General features: G+C 36.0%; 1 protein-coding gene across 2 annotated transcripts in view; it reads right to left on the bottom strand.

Annotated features, from left to right (window-relative positions):
- Positions 1-21,964, bottom strand: part of LOC125664102 (atrial natriuretic peptide receptor 2-like) — a 36,250-nt gene extending 14,286 nt beyond the window's left edge. The window contains exons 1-3 of one of the 2 annotated variants that reach the window (XM_048896644.2): positions 20,778-21,964; positions 10,949-11,122; positions 9,032-9,190 (exon numbers count right to left, since the gene is read on the bottom strand). In XM_048896644.2, the coding sequence (XP_048752601.2) occupies positions 9,032-9,190; positions 10,949-11,122; positions 20,778-21,054 (610 nt within the window). In that variant the 5' untranslated portion in view covers positions 21,055-21,964. Of the gene's footprint in view, positions 1-9,031; positions 9,191-10,948; positions 11,123-14,414; positions 14,595-20,777 lie in introns of those variants that run through there. The other variant, XM_048896645.2, reaches the window with a different exon arrangement.
- Positions 21,965-23,080: the final 1,116 nt, after the last annotated feature.

Below are 23,080 nucleotides of genomic sequence, written 5' to 3'. Positions count from 1 at the left end.
ACTTTAATTTTGACCTTAAGGTCAAGGGTCAAGGTCATATAGAGCTCATGAAGGTACCCGACACATCGTCTCATGGTGATCCACCTGTGTGCCAAATATGGTATGCCTATGTCAAAGAACAAAGAAGTTATGGCCCGGACACGAATCTGGAGGCAGACAGACGGACGGACGGACAGACAGAGAGACAGAGTGATTCCTTTATACTCCCAGAACTTCGTTCGGGGGGTATAACAATCAAAAGCTAATCACTGACTGTTCAGTGTTGAAATGAGTAGTTTCTGAATAATGGGGGGGGGGGGGGGGGGAAGACAATTATCAGAAAGCGAATAGGATCTGCATTCCGTGAGGTCGCAGGAATGATTCTTCAAATGCATATACTTGTCACACTCGAACAGCAATCGTGGACGTTGAACAATATTTTCTCCACAATTTAAATTCGTGTTATAGAGAGCTCCAGGTTACCTATTAGTACCGCGTTGTATATTTTCTTCTTTAGACAATAAATGATATTTCACCAATCATTAGAAATGATTTCAACATTTACATTTGCAAACCACTCAACACAAAATAAGTGCATTCACTTCACACACACCCTTTAAAACATTCTTACTAATTGAAAATTAATATCTCATAAACGTTTAACTTTCGGAACAGGTTAATCACTGCATATCAATTCACCTGACTTATATAGTACAATGCGAGCTTAATATGAAAATGCAATAGAAATGATTTTAACAAATGTAACATAACAAATATCCTTCAAATTTTGAAAGTATTGATGATATCATATACCAATACCCCGAGGCTCTTCCCACGCGCGTGTATATTGTGTGGTGCGCTATGTTAACGCGCTCCATTCAATACGTCGGTGAGGCTCGAGGTACACCATTTCACATACTTTCAAAAATTGAGAAACATTTCTGAATCAATTATTTCTAAAATATTCAGTGAGTTTGTAAATCTTAAAATATCTCAGTAGTCTTATTGATGAATACAAATAATATATATTGTAGATGTAAAGTATTGCAAATAATATTAAAGATCAAGGTAAACGAGTGCATGCGCTCTAACCGATGTGTCGAGATTTCCGAATAAAATACGTAATATTTTACTAATAACGGTACATGAATCTGTATTTCATGTTTCTTTTCATCTATAAAAAAAGGAAAGAAAATAGATTGATTGATTAATTGTATATTGTTTTATGTTCCTGTCGAGAATTGTGTCATGCTATGGGACTATTTTCCCTCCACATAGTTACATGTACGTTTAGTTCTAGTAGTTACGTGGAATAATGCGCTACGGTCATCAAATGTCGTCTGATCAATTTTGGGGGGAAAGAGGAAGAAAATCATCAGCAACAGAAAAATGGACGCACTATAACCTAGCTGCAATAATGTAGCCCTATCCAATTTTTTTTAATTCTGACGTTTTCGGGATAGGGCTACAATTCCATAGGATCTCCGTAATGGTGCAAAATAATTTTATAAATAACCGATAATAAACTCTGTGTATTAGTCCCAAATGTTGTTTACACCAAAAGGAGTACCAACTTTGTGCTCGGGCATGTCTAATAAAGGTGTTTTTCATTAAATACAATGTACAGCATGCAAAATTCTTCGTCTGCTCCGCCATGCTTGTTATCGCGAGATCTCGTAGGTGGATCTAATGAAAAACCTAAGCATTGACAATCAGCGCGAAAATGTAGTTACTCGAGCCACTTCGACCACAGGCACCTGAAGTATGGATATTACTATCCCCCCCCCCTTTTCATAATTTTTTTTTTTTGGTGGCAATAATTTCTCTGAAATGTATGAATTCCCAGTCTATCTCATCCCTCTTTCGATTCATGTAATCGTTTCACGCTTTTTGTAAGCTTTAAAGATTGGCCTTCTACCGGTATAATAAAATACCGGTAGAAGGCCAATCTTTAAAGCTTACAAAAAGCGTGAAACGATTACATGAATCGAAAGAGGGATGAGATAGACTGGGAATTCATACATTTCAGAGAAATTATTGCCACCAAAAAAAAAATTATGAAAAAGGGGGGGGGGGGGGGTTAGTAATATCCATACTTCAGGTGCCTGTGCTTCGACAAAGAAAGGAAAATCATATTGTTGCAGAAAGAATTTACACTCGGCTGTTCGGTTTTTAACTTGATATTAAATTCAAACCTTTTCAATACCGACGAAATAGCTTTCGCCTCCATACTTTTCCATTGATGTAAATACTACCTTATATGGCATATGCAAATGACTTGACAATCGGAAGTTTATACTTCAGTACATCAAACATGGCGCACAAATATGAATCGAGAAATTGGAATTTATCGAAATTGTTGAAAACGGTAGAATAGAGCCTCACAAACCTTAAGTTGCAGGTTGTAAATTTATATATTGACTAAGAAACATAGAATATCATTTTATTTACGTAAAGAAAGTCAGCAAATGTTTAGAATGAGCGCAAATGTTGCGGGAGTGAATCACTCCCGCATTTGCACCATTACGGAGATCCTAAGGAGTTGTAGCCCTCTCCTTAAAAAAAAAAAAAAAAAAAAATCAGAGAGGGCTACATTATTGCAGCTAACTATAACCACACGAGAAGTATTACGTCATAATAAAGCAAAAATTAACCCATCATAATTTACCGAAAACAACTATCATTCAAAGTATCAACAGCTGAAGGGACGCATTGCTCATTGTTCTATCGTAACAACGCTTCCCACATTATCACAGCTGTCAGGCGGGGGGTTTCTATTAACACCATGTCATCAATTTCATTTCAATTCTGGTGGGTGTTAAATTTTTTGTTTGATAAAAACAATAGAAAATATAAAGTAACAATATTCTCAAATTGATTGATAACGGTTTAACTAGTGCTTTTAGAGCAAATTGGGAGCGGAAACTCGGGCCAAGTTTCAATCACCAATTTACTTATATTTTCTCAACATGTTGTGGAAATATTCCGAAAGAAAAACTTTCAAAGTGTGAAATCAAAATCAGCTTTTTTTTTAATTGCACATATACCAATTGAAATTTAAACCATGTTTAGAACTCCTTCGCATTAGATAATTCGTACCACTCTTGTTCTTAACATAAGTTATGAAATAAGTCAATCAATAGTTTTTCTTGATTTGTTATTAACGATGGTGTTTGTAAAAGTAAGAAAAAGACACAAACAATAGCTACCGTTTGACATGGCTTCTTGCATCTTTAAAATTCCAATTTAGCCTAATTTACGCTGCAATTCCCAAATCTGAGGGTCCCTGCCCCAGTCATAATATACGGGGGGAAACACTGCACTATTTCATCATACAATGTATGGCGATACTCATCTTCCAATGAGGTTTTTCTAAACACAGCTTTTCCAACAATGACCTATCGCGATTAACGACACAATGCAAGTTTAACCAATCATGGTTAGTGTTACATGTAGATACAGGGCCTTCCCACTAGCTTTGGCTTGTGGGATTGTCGCGTCAGAGGTCCCGGGTTCGAGATTCTCTACAGAGACCTACACTTCTGTCTCTGTGACATATGTTCCAAGAGCAGCAATTAATGGCGATTTCATAAACGTATACATAGGGAAATGTCAATCTAAATGTAATCTGGACTGCTCGAAAGAAATAAATCCTCATTGTGATAATTGACCACGGAAATTAAAACAATTTAACTAGTTATATAACATTAATGACGTTGCATGTTTATGTATGGTATGGTCATGGGTGGTATATTTTTCCTCTTCATGTATTAATTATACACGTTATGTAACGTCAAATTGAAGTCATTATCATCAAATGCAATTTTCGTAGAGCTTTCTACATGTAATATCATGTTACTGCAGCGAAGATATAATAAAAATATAAGCTTAATTCATATAGGGGGTGTGATGGTATAACCTCTAGAGAGCTTTTTTTATCTTCTCGCCAAGTCTTAAGGATGGGAATATCAATCAAGAAAAAAACCCCAAGTCTAAACATCAAACACGGTAGATCCTTCACATTGTGAGGTGCACCTATGTGTCGCCGGAATATAGCCCCAGGTGTTCCCAATTTTCTGCAGATTTGGTACACCTGGTAATCTTTAAAATATTGTCGGTGAATTTACCTGCTTGCAAGTTTACGTCGCCAAGCTAATCACGGGCTATACCGATTTACTGCGGTAGCCGTTCTTCTGATCTCTGTAGAACCCGCTATTATCACTTAGATATATGTGATGTCGACTGTCTAGTGTTTGGTTTTGGTGACCTAGTATATCAACAAGACCTTGTTTAAATTCACATCAGAACCTGGAATTTTACAATATATTTATGCAAATTCCGATTACGAGAAGCTATCCATCCTCAAATGGCATTCCACAATCCTTATTAACGGTGCGTATTCTCGAGTATCTTTACTGAAAAGAACGCCGATGACCCGTCGTGTCTTCTGACCTTGAATACAAGCTCTAAATTGATATGAAATCATTATTGTTTGGCTTCCAACAAATGTGTTTCGCACGCGCACAGTTATTTCAACCAACCTGATTTATTACCTTCCATCATTCTAGGATAACGATGAAAATGTGAAGATAACGAATAGTGATCAATCTAGTACAGCCTATAAAGAATACAAAACCATAGAAACAACAGAGGCGGGATCTGGTACATATATGTACCTAGCTAGGAGGAGTAAACATGACAGGTCACAGCCGTAGTGAGCGCTATATCTTGACCAAATAAATGGAACAATCTGTAGTCAAATTCAATATGTAAAGAACGAACTAACGACTGGTATGAAACACATCAGACAGCATTTGACCTAAAGACAGGTTATATTTGCGAATTAAATCATACTAACGGCCATGAAATTTAGGAAATGTTGACGTAAACGAGACTTTTGAAACCCTTATAACATTTAACATTCTTCAGTAGCCTGGTTTAAAAATTGATTATACGCAGATCATGCTCGTGCGTATCACATCAGGTTGGAGACATAAACACCATATGTAGGTGATAATAGAATATCGCTGCAAAAATATGGGAAGATGACAAAGGAAAAGCTGGTCGCCCTTTTTCATAAAGTTCAATTGTTAGTATGCCGTTAACGTGTATGTTCAATAGGATATGTAAGATATTATTTGCAACTTTGAAATAACAAAACAGGGCACGAAGTTTAGTTTCCTCCATCTGCCCTATATCTGATGTTTACCTGGACGTGTTGTAGCAAGCCGTCGTTTGTGTAGTTGCATATTTCTTTTTCACATTTTAAACAAGTCTGAATAAACACGAGATAGATTCATGGGCAGCATAGCTCACCTGAGCGATTACGTATTCACCGGTGAATGCCAAATCTATCATGACCCCGGGGGTCAATATGTGAACAAAACTGAATATACCTTACATAATGTGAATTTACTTTGTGCACATGCATGTAGCTGACGTTGTCGTTCTTGAGAAAATTCCTAAATACATGTATTCCACCAGATGGTCGTGAGCTCGTGACCCGCTCATGCCACGGCCGAGTCACACCTGTGACGTAAATCGCTCCTTCGCCAAACGCTCGACAATCACGGGTCTTTGTATGAGTTGGAAAACGGAGGCCCCGTGTCGCTACTGACGTTGGCACGGTAAATAGCCCCCAATTACACGACCCTGAGCACTAAACAAAGAAACTCACCTACAGCTGGTAACATCTCAATATGAGTGTAAAAATCTGTATATTCCAGGGGGAGGGTATGAACACAATATGAGTCTGATTGTATATTAACATGATATACTGTACCATGCGATTCTTGAGAAGATGAATTTCAAACGGCGTTTTTTATTCATATATAAAACGTTAACCTCTTTCTGTGGCCCTGCTCTGAACGAGGGTTATGGTGAAAACAAACTTGAAGCTACACTTATAAGAAGATAAAGGTATATTAATTCTACATGCTGAATTGCATTGTTGGAGAAAGTTTTGATATATTCCTATGTAATACTTTAAAACCCATCGTGTGCATGTGGATTACATGGAGTGAACCTATTGGAATCTAAACTACATGCACCTCCTTAAACAGATCAATCTAAACTACATGCACCTCCTTAAACAGATCAATCTAAACTACATGCACCTCCTTAAACAGATCAATCTAAACTACACGCACCTCCTTAAACAGATCAATCTAAACTACATGCACCTCCTTAAACAGATCAAACTGACATATCGTTCCCTAATGGTTAGTTAGAAGATTAGAAGATGTTTAAAGAACTTTCCGGATTGCACATCTAAAACTTTAATCCCCTGGTTCCAGGGATTATGATATGTAAGACTTGAATGTAATTGACTTTAATATGTGAAGATTCTTGCACATTGACTTAACAAATTGTACCTTTGAGCTTCTTGGGCTGAATAGTTTGGAAAGAAATTTCTTAATCACTACTTAAAATCGTTAACGTAGAACCACATGTCTCCATTTTCTCATAAAATCTATGACTCTTTTTATAAGTTTTCTACAAATTACAGTTTTCATTATTACTTTTATAAAAATGAAACACCAATGCTACAAAACTGATTAAATATTTTAAAGTAGAAATTAAACTGGGTCACCGGTCGTGGTAGCTCAGTGATAAAGCGTTCGCATCGTAACCGGGAGGTCGTGAGTTCGAGCCCCGTTCGTGCGATGGCCGCGTCAAACCTAAGACGTTAACATAAGTAGTGATTGCTCCTTCGACAAACGTTCGGCAAGTATTTCGGATGTGACCTTAAAAACGGAGGTCACGTGTCGCGACAGGCGTTGGCACGCTAAAGAACCCTCAATGCTACAGCTCTGAGCGCTATAAAACATAGGTCTAAATTGGCGGTACTTCACGTGTACAACTGGTGACTATCAATAGTCTGGACGAACAACCAATCAGCATTAAAATTTCATTATCCTGATATTCAAAATTTGATTGTATCACGTGACTGTTGGATATGATCGACATTTCCTAAAATACCCTGCGTTTGTGTATCTAAGTATTAACATGATTATGTAAATACTGTGTACATGTACTTCTACAAAAAAACTCTTCCGATACACCATAACGTCTCCTCAAATTGAATTTGGTCTCTTCAGTGTAAAGGACATTCAGTGGTAGACTTTCCTCGGCGCCTTGCGTATTAAGTTATTATACAATGGACCGCTAGATGATTGATAATGTTCTTGATATTATCGAGCAAACAAAAGTATCCATGTAATTGGAATTTTTGATTTAGGTAACTTACTACAGAATGTGTATTTCAAAAAATAGAATCAAAGTTTACTAATGCGTCGGCACGGATGAAATTCAATGTACAACTTTAAATCCCTCTCGTTCCCTGCAGGTCTTGTGATGAGTACTATTTAATTTAAGGAGGTACACTACATTGTCATAATGACTGACACTTCCTTATATAACATTGATGAAAAAATAAATACATGTATCAACAATATCTGTCTATTCATTTCAAAAATCATCAGCTTGGTGAGTAGCTCAGTAGGTTAGCATGTCGAGTAAAAAAAATCATGTCGACTACTGAACTGTAGATCGCGGGTTCGAGTCCAGCAGGGGTTTTAATTTTTTTCCCCAAATTGCTTTCTTCTAAAACTGCATTTTGTGACTAGATAAATTAAATCTGAAAGTTTTGAATTTCAAAACATTGTTGTACATATCCATATCAAATTTCTTTGATGTAGCATGCCTCCTTAACTTTGAGGATGTGCATGGATTTTAAACATTTTATCCGCGGACCATAAGAATATTCCTACACCTGATAATCCTGTCTAACATTTTGAACCCCGCATTTGATACGGCCCTGCTCTCGAGAAGACAAAGTGTGAAGAAACCTTAGTTTACACTAAACAGAGATTCTTCCATGTGAATTTGACATATTGTATTCCTGTTGAGGAGATACATGTATTTAAAAAGTTACTTTCATTTTTGAAAATACAAGAGTTAGCGCTTCATGAAATGTTTGCCGACGTGAAGCGTTGCGGTTCATACCCTCATGTATTTTGAAAAATGAAGTTTATTCTTATATTTACTTTCTACTTTCTATTGGAATTCCCAGCCGTTACAATTATAGATGCACTATATAATATTTTTCTATATTCATACGCGTATTGTTTACAACTGCAACGCATTCATGAGGGAATGGCAAGCAATACAATTTACAGACACATCAAATGGAAAATCATTGGATATGTAAATATTTACCACTGGCACCCTCCCTTTGATATTTTTTTTTTAAAGATCCGTCCCTGAAACATGGTTCGTGTAATTATACACGTGTAATGTATTCTATTTCCGCAGCACACTATCAATTCGGTACTCAGTGCCTCTTATCAAAGCAAAAGGAGTCCGATATGAATTTATCATGTTAGTGAATTACTCTCTTAATTACTAGTATCAGAGGAATGATAAACCGTGCTTAGATAAAACCATCAGAAAATACTTATATATTCCGAAGTCAGGATATTTAAAAGCTAAGCTTACGCGATTTAAAATGACATATATCACTACTGTCCCATGGATGTTTTGCAATTTTAAGGGGGGGGGGATGCGTAAATCAAGTTTTAAGACTTGAGAATTAAGAAAACAACACCGATGTAAACTGCACTCTGATCGATGTTGCTTTTTAATAGATATTACAAGGTGTAACTTAGCTTTTCGGTGCACTTATTAGACCTAAAAATGTAGGTATGCTAAAAATGTAGGTATGCTAATATGTCTGTCCTTCTGTCTTATCCTTAAACAAAACTTAATTTTCAGTTCATCTTCAACATCACTATGGCCCGTTACTAAGGTTCTACAATATATGTTGCACTGTTGTTTTTGTTGTTGTTGTTGTTTTTTTTTTTTTTTTTTTTTTTTTTTTTTTTTTGTCATTAACACCACGTGATATCGCTTATTCAAATATTTGGAGTGATATCACCATTGGAGTTATAAATTAATACACTGTATTCGGTGTACGTGGTATCGCTTCGCGGTAATGAATGCTGAAACACCGCCTTATAACCACATCTCTTTACAGATTAAGATCACTTACTTCTTGCCGATGATTTTATGGACGAAAGGCTGATCTTGATGGAATCCCTTGTCATGTTGCTGGATAGAACACATTTTACTGTGACGTCATCATTTTCTAGAACAGATTTGGTCGTGAGTGCCATTTGATTATTTATCTCGTTGTTTGCATGTATTATACCTACAAATAAAAACACGTGAAAGTCCCTCCCTTACATTAGTTTGTGTCAACTGATCTGGTTCCGTGCTATAAAAGTTAAACGAAACCAATTTTGATCTGTCTCACTTTATAGAGGGAACATAATTAATATAGTATAAAAAAGCGATATCAGTCTCACTTTTATAAAGGAAACATATAGTTAAAAAGCGATCTCATTCTGACTTTCATAGAAGGAACATATAGTGGAAAAAGGCGATTTTATAGAGGGAACATATAGTGGAAAAAAGCGATCTCATTCTGACTTTTATAGAGGGAATTTATAGGGGGGGGATCTCGGTCTCACTTTTATAGAGGGAATTTATATTTGTAGAGGGAATTTATAGGGGGGAGGGGGTGGGGGTGATCTCGGTCTCACTTTTATAGAGGGAATTTATTGGGGGGGGGGGGGTGATCTCGGTCTCACTTTTATAGAGGGAACATGTACTGAAAACAGTGATCGCAGTCTCATTTGTTTGTAAATTGGTTTGTTACGCGTATCTGACAATGATTATGAAACTTTTCACACATGCAGCGGGGATGGGTGGGTGGGTGTGAATTGGATTAGTTAAGCTGTTCAGAATGATTAGCGGATGTAATGTGTGACTGATATGCGATTGCGTTATCAGAAAAACAGATAATTTTGAAATTCATGTAGGATATCGAAATATATTAAACATAATATTTCATACTTGGTCGCATAAAATTGTCCGAAGAATTCAAAATCTCCATGATTCACGGCACGGTGGAGAATATATAAGTAACGGGCTGGTTACATATGCGAGTTCGATTAAATTGGTTCCAGCGTCGAAAGCTCTTCTCCCCACCTCGTAAATTTCAGAATTTCATATCAAACGTAGAGTTAAAATAGTATGCCCGAGTAAGATAGATTTATCAGTATGTGCAGAATCAGCGGTAATGATTTAAAACCTTCATCAAATTATCTTATACATTCATCATAACACAACCATGACATCCTGAGAAATCATTGCTGTGTGCTGTCAAAAACTGACGTACAACGGACAATCCTAGGTAATGCTGAAACTAAAAAGTGTCACAATGCTTATTATAAAATATCAGAGGGAGTTTTTTGTACATTATTCAATATTCTAAACTTTAGCAGTCCAAATGTAACAATCAAAGAATGTCTCTATATTCATTTCATATCACAGCAGTATGAATAATTCAAGCGCATGTTGATTCGTTAATCTGTACACAACAACCGCAATTTTGTCAAGAATTTCTAAGCACCCAGCCGACACCGAATTATTGGCAACGCGCTATTGTAGTGAAATATATTGATATCTTAAACGGTCAAAGTTGTAGATCGGTGATTTTACATTTCTCGCTATCGTCTGCCCCTTTGCTCGGGATGTCAAGTAAAATGTCATCAAGGGAGATAAATCTTTTTGTTGAGGTATTAAATATACATCATCAAAAACCCGCAGTGTAATCGTTAAATGTCAGCATTATCATAGGAATAAAATAAACAGTGTTTTAATCTGTAGTTTGGATGGTGTCCAGCCAAGAAAAACCGTAATACTGTTTTCACGGCTGTTCGTCAGGCTTGTTTGTAAACTATTACGGTGAAATTATCAGGAAGCGTTTGTGTGACCCATACATCAGGAAATGACACTTGAAAAGGTTCAGATCATTGTATAAGCGATTTATAACTGAACGGATACCTTTTCCTGGGTATTCAATAAAGAAACTTTATGAACACATCCGGAGATAAAATGTTACCTATAGCCTTCCAGCCTTGACAATGTAGAAGCGTTGCTATGTTGCGGGCAATGTCCTCGTAAGTGCCCAGGGTGGCGATGAGGGTGGGGTAGGACTCGAGGTCCTCTTTTACGGGTATCCAAGTAACTATGGGCTTGTTCCATAGGGCAGCCATCATCGCAACGCTTCGTATAGCTGAAGAAAAGAATGGGGATTACGTTATTACAAAGTCATTAGCTGTTTCTTATAAAGTTCATAATTTTTTCTTATTTCGACAATATACTTCTTCACATTTCCGTAATATTTCTTCACATTTCGGTATTATTTCTTCACATTTCCGTAATATTTCTTCACATTTCGGTATTATTTCTTCACATTTCGGTATTATTTCTTCCCATTTCGGTATTACGTCTTCCCATTTCGGTAATACTTGATATTACTTTCTCTTATTTCAATTTTTGTCATCTCTAATTATAAAATATTAGGTCGTCCATCAAGAAGATAACTTTGAGAACATGGCTAAAATAGTATTCTATTCTTATGATGCATATGATTAAGCTTCCTGGGGGAAAATGAGAAAAAGAGATAACATAGATCGAAAAGAAACATTTAACCATGGTTCGAATTTCATCCATTGTTTACATACGATACCCAAGAAATAAATTTCACATGAAGAAAAAAATTGCGACTCGTCACACCAGCAGCTCTTCATGACGAGTATGCTGGCGTGGAAGCATCTCAATTCACACCCACGAATATTTTCAAAAATGAAATTTAGGTTTTTTGGTGTTTTTTTTAAAAATATTTACTCTCTACTTTTATTTTTAACGGAATGTAATAGACGAGCTACAGTTATTGAGATTCCTACGCACATCATTCACACCTGCAACTCATTCATGAGGAAATAACTATCATAACAATTGATAACGAAACCTCGGGAATGTGAATATAGTGCAGTTTCCTTCACCTATGTTTTGCTCGGGTTGACAATATCCATTGTTACCCTCACTTGCATGCAATATACTCTATGTAATCTGGTATCGTGATGTCGACGTTATTTATAATGTGACATTGTGATATTTACGTTATTTATAATGTGGCATTGTGATATCGACGTTATTTATAATGTGGCATTGTGATATCGACGTTATTTATAATGTGACATTGTGATATCGATGTTATTGCTTAATGTGACATTGTGATATCGATGTTATTTATAATGTGGCATTGTGATATCGATGTTGTTGTTTAATGTGACATTGTGATATCGACGTTATTTATAATGTGGCATTGTGATATCGATGTTGTTGTTTAATGTGACATTGAGATATCGATGTTATTGTTTAATGTGACATTGTGATATCAACGTTATTTATAATGTGGCATTGTGATATCGACGTTATTTATAATGTGACATTGTGATATCGACGTTATTTATAATGTGACATTGTGATATCGACGTTATTTATAATGTGACATTGTGATATCGACGTTATTTATAATGTGACATTGTGATATCGACGTTATTTATAATGTGACATTGTGATATCGACGTTATTTATAATGTGGCATTGTGATATCGACGTTATTTATGTGGCATTGTGATATTGATGTTGTTGTTTAATGTGACATTGAGATATCAATGTTATTGCTTAATGTGACATTGAGATATCGATGTTATTGCTTAATGTTACATTGTGATGTTGACGTTATTTATAATGTGGCATTGTGATATCGATGTTGTTGTTTAATGTGACATGGAGATATCAATGTTATTGCTTAATGTGACATTGAGATATCGATGTTATTGCTTAATGTTACATTGTGATGTTGACGTTATTTATAATGTGGCATTGTGATATCGATGTTGTTGTTTAATGTGACATGGAGATATCAATGTTCTTGCTTAATGTGACATTGAGATATCGATGTTATTGCTTAATGTTACATTGTGATGTTGACGTTATTTATAATGTGGCATTGTGATATCGATGTTGTTGTTTAATGTGACATGGAGATATCAATGTTATTGCTTAATGTTACATTGTGATGTTGACGTTATGTAAGAAATGCATTTTACGATATGGACTGCTACGCGTCACGTTGGCATACCTCATGATTAGCGTGAAGCATTGCAGTTCATATGCCTTCATGCATTTCAGTTATTTCTTATATCTACAATTCAATTTTCATTTCTGTCAAAATTCCCAGCTGTAGAAATAGATGCTGTGGCCTTCAATTCGACATTTAGATATATCTACGACGTTTTGTCTATAAACAATAATAACTTTCATTCATATGTTGATTCGATATATCCCTGTGGGGTCGAAATAAAAGACATCACAGAGTCGTCCACTTCTGCTTCATACTTAGATATTTTATTGAAAGTAGACATTATAACGGCAAACTGATAAGTCAACTTTATGTCAAACGGGGCACAGGTGCTTGGGATCAGGACCACCACCACTCCCACCACCACCCCCACACCCCCAACCCCTCCGAATAAGCTACACGAGTTGATTTAATTTTTTTTTTTTTTTGGAAAATATTTCTAATATATGTCAACAACGTCGTGCACAACAAAAAATAATAATTAAATCAACTCGTGTAGCTTATTCGGGTGGGGGGTGGGGGTGGGAGTCCTGAACCCAAGCACCTGTGAAACAGGGTGATTTCAGCTTCTCTATTGTCTACTTCCCATATTCATATTTATGTAGCAATATCCCATTATGACCTGCATGTGGTGCTTATATATCTCAATTGATTCGATACGCAAGAGCTTGTTCTGCGTATAGTCAATTTTTAAATCAAGGCAAGCTACTGACAAACATGTTGATGGTACAGGGATTTCAACAGTCTCGATTAAAGTCAGCATTTCTCAAATTCTATGGTTGTTATAACGATCTAGTTTGCCAATACAACCTATCATTGGGTCTAATGCTGTCTGGCGTGTTTCATACCGATTGTTAGACCGTTCTTGGGACACTGATTTTAAGTACGGATAACTCCGTTTACCTGATCAGGATATAGGGCTCACGGTGGGTGTGACCGGTCGACAGGGGATGCTTACTCCTCCTAGGCACCTGATCCCACCTCTGGTGTCGTTTGCCCAGGTATCTATTTTGTATTGCTTATAGGAGTTATGAGATTGATCACTGTTCGTTATCTTCACCTTTCATGTACAATATTTATCCAGATTCATAAACGCATCGTTAACAACTGCATCGCATTCATGAGGAAATAGCGATCATTACAGTTTGTGAAGACGTCAAAGGCAGAAACATGGAAATGTAGAGACCGATTTACAATTGGAATTATTGCCATTTCCTCATGAATTAATTCAATGTCAATGCGCGTATGAATTTTGATAAATATAGTCCAACTATTTTAACGACTGGTGATATTCTGATAGAAATGAAAGTTAAAAACATATTTCAGTTTTGAAAATACATGAGGGTATGAACAGCAACGCTTCATGCCAACCTACTTTTCGTCAGCGCTTCATGCCAGCCTACTTTTCGTCAGCGCTTCATGCCAGCCTACTTTTCGTCAGCGCTTCATGCCAGCCTACTTTTCGTCAGCGCTTCATGCCAGCCTACTTTTCGTCAGTGCTTCATGAAGTTTGCTGGCGTAAAGCGTCACAGTTCATGCCCTAGCTCGTGTACTTTCTACTAAGTAAATAAATTGGTTAAAAATTGCACAATTTTCTTTTCGTTGCTTTTAATTTTCATGCTTAAATGCTTTGTGTAAAGTAAATGTCATTCATAAAGTTCTGTATCTCCAGTTGTAGTACAAACTATCATGAAGAAGACTATCGGAACTCTTCAGTATTGAGAAGGTATAAAATCAAATGGTGGCCATTTACAACCACTTCAAAAATAGCCAACTTTATTTACTGTGGGATGTACGTTATGCAAAGGTAAGATATGCATGTTTTATGGTGATAGGGAGTTAATAGGATGCCTACGGCGAAAAGGTGAAGCGGGCAAGAAATTCAGTTTAATCCATTTTAATCGCAACAAGCGCCTGAAGTTCAGGCAAGATTTCCCGAATCACTTTATATGACACTGGTCTGAGATTCGGAAAAGGCGTCTGTCCAAATATTCAGCCTCGACGAATCTCGCTGAGATTATGTGCGTGCTGTCCTACGGAAGTTGAACAAAGTTCAAAAAGTTCAACTCCCAGAAATCAAAGTACATTAATCAAAGTAATTCCGCTGTTTTTTTAAATTTGATATTGATTTATTTTCGCTTAATTAGCGTGGTTCACTCAGGAGTATGGAGTATGTTTTAATCTTTAACCCCTCTAATCAGCCATGAACTCGTTCATAAAGGGTCTAGCGTGGGAGATGCTCGTTTACAACTGAAAAAGCGAGGATAACGAACAGTGATCAATATCATACATGTATATATCTTTTCCTATCATTTTGTAAAACGAACATATCTGTTGATATGGTGCACATAAATTTGAAATTCGATCTCTTTGTTTTAAATTTTTCGCTTTTGAATAAAGGATTATATTGTTTGGAGAACGTTTTCTGGGACATGTGTTATTTCAAATAAAACGAGGATATAAAGGGGCCCACATCAAAATCCTGTACATTATATTCATGCGCGCAGTACCTGATGGCCTAGTAAAGTTGTACATACATATAGTTCAACTCCCCAAAACACCCACCAAAATTTTTTAAAATCCAAGAAACAAAAAAAACAAAACAACAACAACAAAAACCAAACAAACAAACAAAAAAAACAATAACAACAAAAACAATACAGCACAGAAACAGAAGAATTTAAAAAAAAAAAAAAAAGAAGAAGTAAAATATCATAATCAGTATATGCAACTTTGGTATCATTTTGATAAATTCATTTAGATTTAATATTTTTTTGCGTGAAATTTATGAGAGATGTTGCTTTTTGTACCGAACGTCCTGAAAAAGTTTAGACATCGTATACGGGTATTTTTCAAGTTCAAGCTAGAAAATTAACTCACCGGATGCTACAAAATGCACTGATATCATTCATCCCATACTCATCAGTACATTGTTACAAGAACAGAATGAAATCATTTTAAATCACTTAAATTATTTATAGGAATTTCAACGGTTCAAATTGTTATTTTGGTCGTTTATTTCCTTGTATATAATAGGTATCTCCCTTTTCCCTTATTTTCGTTATAAATGTATGATTTCCCTAACACGTCTTTCAGTTTACACACAATATCGATATTTCTGTTACATGGTCCCAATTAAAGCCAATCGTTGTAAAGCTTATATTTAACGCAAAGATATTAAACCATAGCAATTAAACAATTAAAAATGCAAGTTTAATAAAAGCTTTTAAAAAACTCTTTATTTGCATGCTAAATTTTGTTTGTTCTAAATATTGTACCAAAGAATGTAGATTGGAAGATTTAATATTGTGTATGGTGATGCCAGCATCTTGCAAAACCGTTACATATGAAAATATCAACAGAAGGGGGGTAAACTTGATTCTTACTATATAATTTTTCTTCTTCAGCATGCTAACAAGAACAAAATCAATTAGTGCATCTGTAGGCGCAACTGGGTAATTTTAAAGATTTGGAATATTACCATCACGCTACTAATGCTAGGTCCCTTATTCTCTCAGAGTATGCTATCGCGTTTTAACTTAACTCTAGGATTCTAAAGATGGCGTTCATATTATCTCTCGAGGATTCAGCTTATTCCTACAACAAGCAGATATTGTCAAGGGAGAAATATTTCCATAAAAAATGGGCTAACGATGGAGCATGTTCAAGTGGAATGTCCATATCTGAATTACGCGGACTCCATATAATGTATGGATTTTAGAGTCCATCTTTCTTCAAAACACCCATTTGGTTATGTTTTTCCATAATCTTGATTTTCATTTATTATCTATCAATTGCTTATCGGGTGTGAAAATGGGTTCTAGTGAAACATTTTCGGGATATTCAAATATCCCCCGAGAGAAGGTGCCACGCTCGTCATTACCAATGCTGGCGTCCAGTGCTTACAAAATGCTCCGTTACTTGCCGTTGCTATCAAAATGATTTCGTCGATTCTAATCACAAAATGGAACTTGTTTTCCTTCTGAATTAATGTCGATATTAATCTACAGACACACTTGTTTTCTGCTAAATTAAGTTACAGCGCGTGATTTTGCCTGTCTTTGAGAAGGGACATTGCTGTGTCTAAATGCCCAGAGGAACCGATTTTCCTCTGGAAGTGCTCGGGCCAAAGTCCTTCCAGGTTAAATTTGATTACATCAATCATAATCCAGCTCGCAGTGAGAAATAACCGATAAGAATTGTGATGAGAAATCAAAATTCCGATTAAGGAGGGTGTTTCTGGTCTTTTGTAAACAGTTCTGCTGTTGCTCGTTGCGCGTGTTCTGGGCCATTGTTCTCCGCTCTCGTTCTCCGCTCTCGATCTGTCTCTTATGTTTATTATTTGTATCTTATCACTGTGATTATCTTATTGTCGTGTCAAGACACCTCTTCAAATTTTCAACCATAATCAGATACCAGCAACAAAGCAAACGATGCTTCACTTATGTTTACATGAGTAAACAAATATAAAAGTATGACTCAAGCTCCGTTGTCACTGTAACAATAATATTATTCCGTCAATTCCTTATCTGACCGCGTCTGTATGTTTCAAGTAAATTCTTTACAATTACATGTAATATACATTTTCACCGTTGTTTCCCCAATTGTTTAGACAAACGAGCGAATATTTCGAACATATATTTATACGGCAATTAATTGTTTCACAGTAGTGTTCGGAGTCCTACGAACAACCTGCAGGGAAAATTCAGCTATTTAGATGTATTTACAAATATCTGTCATCAAATTAAAAGTGAATAAAATTCCTATGAACGCTCAGACAGTCAGCTGCCATCAGAAGCAAACAACAATAGCCTGTGTATATTCCACATTATATACTTAACTGTTCGTGCTTCTTCAATTACGAAATAGATTTCATTTTTGAAAATTCATGAGGATGTGAACTGCAACGCCTCACTTCAACATACACAGATTGTCAGTACTGAACGAATAGACTCAGGAAACGTCCACTGATCTCGGAATGAAAACCGCGTACCGGCGTGGGGCGTTGTAGTCTATAGTTTATACCCTCGTGTATTTTCAAAAATGTAAACTAATTTATTAAATTTAATAAATTTAAATTCTACTTTCATGTCTGTATTTGGAATACCCATGCAGCTGTTGAAATAGACATCTAAATTTAGCAAGAGTCATTGTTTATAACTACGGTGCGTTCATGGGGAAATGGCTATCAAGATATCAAAGACAACAACACTGGAAATGAAAATATATAAGTTTAACAGAAAGAAAGAGTCGTATTAATTATTGATCTTAGTTGAGATAGTGGATTCTGGGCATGGATCCCGGGGGGGTGGGGGGGGTGGGGTGGGGTGATGGGGAGTGAGGGGCGATCCTCTAGAAGTCCCCAACTACTGATAGATACTATGCTCAGTGTAGAAAGAAGGGGTGGATCATTCATGGGATATTCAATTCCAGTACTGTTGAATCTCGCCCACAGATATGATTTTGTACTATCAGGAACACCCCCCCCCAACTTCCAAGATATCCCTGTATACATGCTGCTTTGCCACTCCCACAAAGCTTTGAAATGAATGTTGGCAACTAAACAGGATTTTGGTGTTTTTTATTTGTGGTGTTTGTTCGGGGGAAGGGGTTATAATTTTTCCCCTTAGCACTTTTGATTTTCCGATGAGGCAGATTTCAATGGTTGTCACGATCTTGCGAGAATTCTTTGAATATTCTGTTCCCTGTGTTTTTGTATTGTCTGATTGTAAAAACACAACGTATTGCCTTTAAGAGTGTTGTATAAACCTAATGTGAATTCATTTATTTCACATTCAAAGCAATAAACATTTCTTAATGCAATATGTAGTTTTCATTGTGTTCGTAAAGAAAATATTAATTATATGACAAAATTAATTATTTTTAAATAACGCATTGGTTGCAAACGGACTAGTTTCTATCCTTTGTATAAATCTTATAAATAAAACTGATAAATGAAACCCTCTGTGATTTAAATCTGAATGACATATCCATCAAACACAGAAATTGTGTGGTTTTTTATCTCTGCCATACAAAGACAGCAATGAGTCTTTCCCCCAGTATTTGGTTAACCTGAGTTTAAGAGCCAAACTAAGAAACCGGAACTTTCTTATCTGTTCTTATAGAGTTCTATTTGAGCCTTTGATAATCATTTGGAATCCAATGACTTATCTAAATAAATACTGGTAATACCACGTAAGCTCTGCGGATTGAGTTGCACTTAGAAAACTAACGTTAAAGAGTGAATTTGATAGGATTCGGATTTTGTATTTCTTATCTAATTCGCTTCCTCGGATTCAGATGCGGCTGACTAGGGGTCTATGAACCTTCATACAGCAGTGTGTATTTCCCTGTGAAAAATACTGATATCGAATGTGATTGTTGATCTTTCGTCCAGATCAGCAGCATGAAATTACCTCCGTAATGAGGTAGGGCTGGTAGTAACTCGGGATGGGTGAGGGAAAGGCATCAGGCATAGAATATTAATAGCGGCCGTGTTGTCATTTCTCTTTCAGCTTATGGGTATTATATGGATATTTTGCCCAGTAAAGCGCTTGAAATAAAAAGATAAAATACATTCTGTGATGGGGATGTTTTGCATCTTGTTGATTAGGAAATAAAGTAACAAAAAATAAAAGCTTTCTTCCCCATACCTAAATTTTACTAATGTAAAGGATTTCAATTATTCTCTGTATGTATGGCAATGTGAATTTTTTCTCTACCATTCAGTGTTTAAAGTTTACAAGTACAGCATTACTTACTGGGTATGTGACGATTAGTCGGACAATATCAATTATTGTTTAGGACACACGTGACATGTCCGACAGTTGATACTTACTGGGTATGTGACGATTAGTCGGACAATATCAATTATTGTCAAGGACATACGCGACATGTCTGACAGTTGCTAAAATATTTTTTTTCATCTCCTCGATATGAAGAGTTCTTGCGTGGTTTCCAAAATAGGTTTAAATTTTATATTGTAGTAAAATTACCTTAGTTTGTATGTCAACCTGGGTTGTCCACTGGGTTAGGCTATCTAAGGATTAATGCAAGGGACCCGGGTTTGATACCGGATTGTTTCAAAGATTGCTCTCACCTTCTTTGCTACATTTATATATACATACAACTTCCTGTATTTCACAAGAACTGACTTAATATTTTTACTTTTAACTACCAGTAACTATCAAAATATGCCAACTCTAAAACAGACATGGTAATATACTCCAAGCTTTTTTTTTTGGTTGTAGAAACGAGATAAAATGCAAGTGAATTGTACGCGAAATGTCAAGAAATATTATACATTTTTAAAGAATGTCGCCATCTCCTTAAATTTCTATGATATTGCGTTCCTTGTAAACCATGGATCGACATATTCTCCGAACATTGCAATATACCGCCAGTGATAAGCATGTGACGAGAATTATACAATTATACCGTGCCTTTAATTAAATCTATGTTATGCAATGATAACTAAGTTTGCTATATATTTCAAATCATTAACGTTATACTTATAACGTTAATGATTTGAAATACATAGCAAAACTTGGCACTAAGTAAACTGTTCCTCTGGGCATTTCTTACGTACGTCATTATTTATCCTTAGCCTACCAACACCAGCATATCTGAAGGTATATCAAGAGGACCGGATAAGTGAAAATGAAAACAAGTAATCGATGTGAAATTCTTGGTTATTTTTAGCACAATTAGGGGATGACGTAACAGTAACTGCACTCACCTTTTTCGCAGACAGGACCAATAAAGCCATCCACCCGATCCTTGATGCTGAAAGTCTCGTTCAGTGCTATTCCCTCGGAACACTTGGTGTCCTGGGACACCTGGTAATGTAGAACTGAGCTCAAATTTGTCAGAGCCTGACTAAAGGCAGCAAACACAGAAGCATTTGACGGTATTCCTGTAACACTCGTCGTGGAAGGGATCAAAAGTCCTATGTTCTTAATACCTGTGCATAATACTAAGTAAGAGGCAATGAACAGCACCTGAATTACAGGCATATTATAAACAAATTTTTAAAAAACCAATACAGTGAAAGTTCAGTGATTGTAACACGTGTCTAGGGTAATACTAAAATGCAGTCCAATTTGGTACGTTCCTTCTGTACCTCAAGAGGTGACAGTCCAGCTAGCGATTAAATCACCCCATCCTTTGCTTGGTTTTAAGACAGAAACACTATCTAATCAGTCGGTCCGTGAACATCTAGACGTGATTGGCTTTGTTTCCATACCACGATTGACGGCAGACATAACAAACTCATAATTTACTTTGACAAATTTTGCAACAAGAAGGCAATCGCTTGTTACATCGGACCAGCTCTCCTTCGATATTATTTCTGATTTCTCCTCGTACTAGGCTTGCTTGCTTCCAATGTAAGTAATGGCATAATTTTGCACATAACGTTGCTTGATTGAACAACAAAAAAGGAGCAAAAACGTTAAAAAGTTCCTAAATTTTCACACAGTTTGTACACTAGCTTCTTGTTTACAGTAATGTGCATCGGCCCATGCATCTAAATCCATTATCGCCGTCTATGACCACATTCTCACGGAATAATATCGAATACTGTCGCAACCTTTTTAGTGTTTTCCGCAATTGCAGGTTATTATGACGCTTTTCTGTGAGTTTTATAACTTCGGATTAGATTCTGAGATTTACGAATCTATGTAATCGAGCGCTCTGATATTAAGCCAATCAAAATCCTCTTCTCTGTCCAGCTAATGTATAATTGTGTATTTAAAAATACTAAACAAAAACTATTAAAGAGAACGCACTGCTATTGAATGGGACATAAGTGATTGAAAACTGATTCAAAATTGGGTTTTCTTTAACGACCAAGAAATGTAATCAGATAGCACCTTAGCGCGCCGATGTAACAGCGCGGACCTTTATGAAAGAAGTCTCACCCAGAAATTAACGTTCGCTGGGTTCCAGCCTTCTGATATAATTTATCAAATCTCTTTTGTAAAAATAGCGTCAGGAAAGCCTTGACGAATGTTTAAAGGTATTGAAAGATACCCGCTTTATGCTACATGTAGCAAAGGTTTTAATAACTCATGCCTATACTTTCACCTACGTTCATTAATCGAGTACCATGTACATTGATTTGTACCAGTTCCTTTCAAAACACAATATAGTAATTGTATATTTACAAACGTTATTGGTAAAACATGTGCGCACAATTTTAAAAAAGAGAGACACACACGGCAGAAACAAGAGAATTTATTAGATGATTTAACCAAACATTTTTTTTTTTGTGATACTATAGTACGGTACGAATAGATGTGCAGGTTATTTATAACACGGGGTGTATCATGTATGACGTAATTTGTATAATCGTGCTCCGTGCTCATACTCTGAGAATAGACTTTTAAAGTCAAATTTTGAAACATCTAAACCATAAAATATTGATACATGTAAATTAAAAAAAAAAAATCATATTGAGATTAGATTTTGAATATTATTCAAAATTTCAAGAAATCATTTGTGCGACCTGAACAAGTCAAGAATCTATACAGTTTCTAGATTTTGACTTAAAAGTCTATTCTCAGTTTATAGTCACGGGATCAGCATATGATTTTATATCCCTCGTAATAAACATAACATAGATATTTATCCTTTAACTCTGTACATTGTAATACCTAAGGTTTTTTTTATGTCAAGTTATTAATTAGTGCTAAACGCTCGTTGCATTCATCGGGAACTATGATACATAGCACAGACGTATCTTTAACGAAACGTTTAGTAGATGTAAACACTGATCTATCGCAATTAATCATTATAGAGAGGGTAACTATATACTGTAACGTTCCTCCAGTTGTTGAAATTCTTTAGTATATCCATTCATTTTTTTTCGTTGGTAAAAAGCCTTCCAAATTTGTAATTCCCTCACTGTGGTAACAAAGACAGTCATGATCATAAATGAACAAAAATAGAATTGGCCGAGATGAATTATATTTCCTTCGAAAAGAAAATTTAGACATTCAGACTAATTGTACAGCTAACTGCAATCAATAATGGAGGCGA

The sequence above is a fragment of the Ostrea edulis genome, chromosome 1, assembly GCF_947568905.1.
Source record: "Ostrea edulis chromosome 1, xbOstEdul1.1, whole genome shotgun sequence".
Classification (NCBI taxonomy): Eukaryota; Metazoa; Mollusca; class Bivalvia; order Ostreida; family Ostreidae; genus Ostrea; species Ostrea edulis.
This window is presented reverse-complemented; position numbering and strand designations above follow the sequence as displayed.